We start from the raw sequence: 1,467 nt of genomic DNA on the forward strand, positions 1-1,467 counted from the left end.
TCGGATGACTATAAGGAAGCACAAGACTATTAAACATCCTATAGCAAAAAGGATCCAAACATGGAGATTGAGTCCAGAGAACCAATGTGTAGGATTAAGCCAGTAGGCAAAATCATTAAGTGTAGTAAGTGTAACTTTATTAGATTCTGCTTGTAGTTTCAAGAGTTGTTCTTGTAACTGGAATTATAATTTTTTGAATATCACTTTTCAACGGAGAAGTGAAGCTAGCTAAAAGATTATTTTTAACATCCTTCTAGGATTCATTACATGGAAGGGCTGTAACACAGAAGCCAGTGTATTCAGCATCACAGGTTAGTTGGGAATGTTCCCATAGGGCTTCCTGTCGTTCTCCAAGCCAAAGGAATGAGACTTCTAAAGCACCCAGACGCTTGAGGATTTCTTGATCAATATGTGCCATAGTTTTCATTTCAGAGGTAACATTTTGCATATAAGTGTTAAACTGTTGGGCGGTCTGAATAGATTGGGAGAGAGCTACGGCGGCAGTAGCTGCTGTAGCGGCAATAGCAGTAGCTGTGATAATAGAGAGGATATACTCAGCTTTGGAGGAGAGGGCTTTTAGACCTCCCCATGTTACCGGCATCGCAGATCTTTGTTGTTCAGTGTCCTTCCCCAGGGGAAGAGGTGATGGTATCAGTTGTGGCTCTGGAGTCGGATCGGATGGCGGCCCCAGCAGCCGCAGCAGGAGTGGCGGCATCAGGACGCAGAGGCTCCCCCGGGACTCGGCCTCAGCAGCGAGGCAGCGGTGGCAGTTCCCAGCGGAAGGGTGGTGGCTGTCGCTGGGTTGAGATCTGCACTGATTAGCCCAGTGAAAGCCTTTACCACAGCGGGGACACTTTCGGGTTGGAAGTTTAGCATTGGCATTTTTGTTTTTTGAACTATGACAATCTTTCCTAAAATGTCCAGGTTTACCGCACCCAAAACAGGTGGCAGTGGATGGACGGAGAGCTGCCGCTAATACTTGTGCCTTATGAGTTTCTGTGCCAACATTTTGACATGCTCTAATCATCTCAGCTAGATTAGGATTTTGTGCCTTTAAAGGAGCTAAAACAGCCCGACAGTCGGCATTGGCATTTTTATAAGCAAGCTAGAGACAAAGAAATTCAGCTGCTTGTTGGTTATCTACCTGTTGGGAAATGGCCATTTGGAGACGATTGATAAAGTCAATGTAAGGCTCATTTTCCACTTGACAAATAGTGGTGAATGAGTTGGTGGGCATCCTGGAATCAGGGATTTTACTCCAGGCTTTGGTGGCAGCATCAGAAGCTTGACTGAATGCTTGCCTGTTCATCTGACTCTGAGCCTGAGAAGTGGAATAGGGCCCAATACCTAAGAGCATGTCAACACTAACAGGAATGTTATGGTTTAGATTGTCCATCGCATAAAAGCTACAATGTTCCTTATACTCTTGGCTCCATACACTAAATTGAGCAGGGGTTAAGACTGTTC

General features: G+C 45.3%; 1 protein-coding gene across 1 annotated transcript in view; it reads left to right on the plus strand.

Moving 5' to 3' along the window:
* LRIG3 (leucine rich repeats and immunoglobulin like domains 3) overlaps window positions 1–197 on the plus strand; it is a 64,263-nt gene extending 64,066 nt beyond the window's left edge. Inside the window, exon 20 of the mRNA XM_004380035.1 lies at window positions 157–197. Within this exon, the coding sequence (XP_004380092.1) occupies window positions 157–197 (41 nt within the window). The remainder of the gene's footprint in view (window positions 1–156) is intronic.
* Window positions 198–1,467: the final 1,270 nt, after the last annotated feature.

This window comes from Trichechus manatus, unplaced genomic scaffold (assembly GCF_000243295.1).
Source record: "Trichechus manatus latirostris isolate Lorelei unplaced genomic scaffold, TriManLat1.0 scaffold00069, whole genome shotgun sequence".
In the NCBI taxonomy this organism is placed as follows: Eukaryota; Metazoa; Chordata; class Mammalia; order Sirenia; family Trichechidae; genus Trichechus; species Trichechus manatus.